The sequence below is a fragment of the Poecilia formosa genome, unplaced genomic scaffold (genome assembly GCF_000485575.1).
Source record: "Poecilia formosa unplaced genomic scaffold, Poecilia_formosa-5.1.2 Scaffold428, whole genome shotgun sequence".
Classification (NCBI taxonomy): Eukaryota; Metazoa; Chordata; class Actinopteri; order Cyprinodontiformes; family Poeciliidae; genus Poecilia; species Poecilia formosa.
The window spans coordinates 135,773-139,104 of record NW_006800367.1 but is presented as its reverse complement, the minus strand read 5'-3'; the positions used below and the strand labels follow the sequence as shown (position 1 = coordinate 139,104).

Genomic DNA, 3,332 nt, shown 5'->3' with positions numbered 1-3,332 from the left:
GGTCACTGAGGTGGATGTTCTACTGTCAGAACCAGAACCAACGACAAGGTCTGAATTCTTAAAATATTCATGTGAAATCACTCTGGATCCAAACACGGCTCACAGTTATCTGTTAATATCAGAGGGAGACAGAAAAGTGACAGTGATGGATGAACCTCAGTCTTATTCCAGTCATCCAGACAGATTCACTGATTACTGTCAGGTTCTGAGTAACGAGAGCCTGACTGGACGTTGTTACTGGGAGGTGGCGTGGCGAGGGAGTGAAATTTACGTAGCAGTCGCATACAACAATATCAAAGCAGGAAGTGGGAATGAACGTAAATTTGGAGGTAATGACAAATCCTGGGCTTTGGAGTGTTCCCAAAACAGTTTTAAATTTGGTCACAACAACATCTGGACCTCCATCTCAGGTCCAGTTTCCTCCAGAGTCGGAGTGTACCTGGATCATGAAGCAGGTACTCTGTTCTTCTACAGCGTCTCTGAATCCATGACTCTGATCCACAGAGTCCAGACCAGATTCACTCAGCCGCTTCATGCTGGGGTTTGGATTTGGAACATTGGAAACTCTGCAGAGTTCTGTAAACTCAAATAGATTTTTGTTCAGATTATTGACTGGGATTTAATGTTCTGATGTCTCTTTTTAGCTTTTATGTTATTTATTTTTCTTAGTCTAATTTAAAGATATTTATGTATTTTTTTAAAAATACATAAATATGTTGTGCCTACAACTGTGAGGAACTGTACTTCACACAGACAACTAGGCCAATGGAATAAAACTCTGAATCCCAGAATGCACCTCACCAACCCCTTTTCAGTTTCTAGGAGCAGCAAGAGGAGGAGTTGCACTGTAACATAACATCATGTTTTTACAGAAACCCTGTCCTGAAGGAAGTCGGTCTCTTTTGCACATGATTGCTGCATTGGAAGGACCATTTTCTTAGCTTGACAAAGTGAAGTAAAGCATCTTTGAAGAAACGTTAGATCCAATGTAAATATTCAGTAATCTGTGTCTGTATTCCAGTCAAGGAATAAGATTTGACCCTGAATTATTTGGAAGTGATTTTGGAAAATATGTTTGACAATACATACAATGAATTGGTTTACGTTGCCTACCTCAGGGATATCCTGATGTTAATTGGTCAAAACTGGACACAAAAAAGGCGTCTGGTCTTCTTTTTTTCCACAACAGTAGCCTCCTTTGTCTCTATGAAGGATGTAAAACTAAGTTTTATGGTCACTTGAAGAAAATAAGAAGTGAGGAGGAAGGGTTTGTTTTGTCACATACCTTGTTTTAACATTCACGTGTTGTTCCTTTTATCTCAGAAGTAAGTAATTGGAGCAGCTTTGACGCCACATCCAAAGTAGCAATGTTCCAGTTGCCATAGTCGAAGAAGTTGGGATTTCAAAATGGCAGCGTCCATGTGGAAAGTTCGCAGTACCTGTTTCAAACATCATGTTAATCTTTAGTTTCCACATGCAAACAGCACTTTCAATGAGTTCAGTTTACATTTGCAAGCATTACATGTAATGCTGATTTTAGATGCACTCTTACACACTCTTACATTTTCCACAACATCTTATTACTGCTGATGTGAGGAATGGCCATATTAAAACGTGAACTCGACTTTACAAATCGTAACTGGGGGTAGTCAGGAGTTTCTCTCTCTTCTCGAGTGAGACGTCTGACTTCAGGGGGCATTCCAGTAGATTTTTGTAACTGGGAAGTCAGAATTTCTGATTTCCGGCTACAAATGGATCAGCAGGAGGTGGAGGCCATCAATCACTCTGCTGATAAAACAGTGGAGGACAGTGAGAAGATCTTCACTGAGCTGATCCNAGTCCAACCAGTAACTCCACTAACCGACTCCCTTCAACTGGAAATTCCTCTATCAGGTAAATTTAACCTACATGTAAAAACAGTGACTACACTTTGTGTATGTATCATATTTTTAATTGAATTATTTATAGATGTAGGGCATTTTTGGATTTGATTAGTTGATGACATGAATAAGAGAGTTACATGTAAATAAAGGTTTGTGTGGTGGGAGTTTTGTCTGTTTTAGTTTCCCTGTGTTAATCCAGGTGAGCTGCAGCAGAGACTCATCTAAAGCAGGACAGAGTCCTGACCTGCAGGGCTGAACACCCCCAGTCTACATTATAATAAATTATTATTTTACATTACAGCGTTTTTTTATAATTCTTTGCAGACTGAAGCATTCTGTGTAACGTCTTCAAAGCCTTAAGGAGTTGAAGGAGTCGGCCTGGGAAACCCCGGGATGCTGTGAGTCGTTCTGACCCGTCTGACAGTCACTGGTTCTGCTGAAGAAATGGACTCACTGGATGAGCTCGGCCTTCCAGCCTTCACTGCAGAGAAATTAGAAGTCCTGAACCAAAAACTGGAATCAGGAGCTGTTCAGAAATAAATGGTATGTATAATTTTTTGAAAACATAATTAGCCTTTCTCTTCACATTATTCTTTCCTTCCATCAGGTGCAGTACTGTTTAAATATTAACTTTTAAATTCTCTGTGTTACTTTTTTTAGCTGGATCTCAGAGGGACCTGATCTGCTGTCTGCAACATTTTATCCAAGATCCTTTCAAACCACCAAGCAGAGCAGCAGATCTATTCAGACTGGGTGGAGAGAGAAGTCTTTCTGGTCATCAGCTCTTGATGACTGAAATGGTTAGTAAGTATAATCTCATCCATCCATTTTCTATACACCCTTGTCCCTATTGGGGTCAGGAAGGTTGCTGGTGCCTCTCCAGCTAACGTTCTGGGCGAGAGGCGGGGTCACCTGGACAGGTTGCCAGTCTGTTGCAGAATCTCATGTCCCTTTCAGTCTAAAATTGTGTGAATTGTATATTATCCTATAGCTGGACTTTGTTATGCATGTTTCTCTGTAGCCAATGAAATGTTTTGTTTCATAAAACCATGAATACACGTCTCAGTTTAAAATATATATATTTTGTCTGTTTTTCAGGGTCTGTACCAAAGAACCAAGCGTCGGATTCAGAACACCAAAAGTTTTAAGGCTCAAGGTTGTCTGGTTTGTTTTTTTATTTTATTTTTTATTATTATTTTGTGCATGTGTCGACGCTCATAAAATAAGTTCTGGTGTAAATATTTATTTTAAAATTATATTTTTAAGTACCGGGTTACTTTGCTGACTTTGCTTTGATTTTTTTTTTATTATTGTAAATGTCTTTTCTAAAAACCCATTGTATTAAAATGTATACTGTGCTGTTTTACTTTGTTCTAAGAAGGTTTCATGTCTTTTTGGTACATATGTATAAATAAATGTGATTATCATATTTTGTTGTGGGTAGTCTTT

At 38.9% G+C, this 3,332-nt stretch overlaps 1 protein-coding gene and 1 long non-coding RNA gene across 2 annotated transcripts in view; both read left to right on the top strand.

Moving 5' to 3' along the window:
• Window positions 1-1,835, top strand: part of LOC103155442 (E3 ubiquitin/ISG15 ligase TRIM25-like) — a gene marked incomplete at its 3' end in the record, with an annotated part of 2,973 nt that extends 1,138 nt beyond the window's left edge. The window contains exon 2 of the mRNA XM_007577128.2: window positions 1,767-1,835. Coding sequence (XP_007577190.1) covers window positions 1,767-1,835 — 69 coding nt within the window. The remainder of the gene's footprint in view (window positions 1-1,766) is intronic.
• A 2-nt stretch (window positions 1,836-1,837) lies between these two features.
• On the top strand, window positions 1,838-2,629 carry LOC107833690 (uncharacterized). The gene is made up of 3 exons (XR_001659456.1): window positions 1,838-1,893; window positions 2,208-2,426; window positions 2,544-2,629. It is a non-coding gene; the product is annotated as an uncharacterized LOC107833690 (long non-coding RNA).
• The last annotated feature ends 703 nt before the right edge of the window (window positions 2,630-3,332 follow it).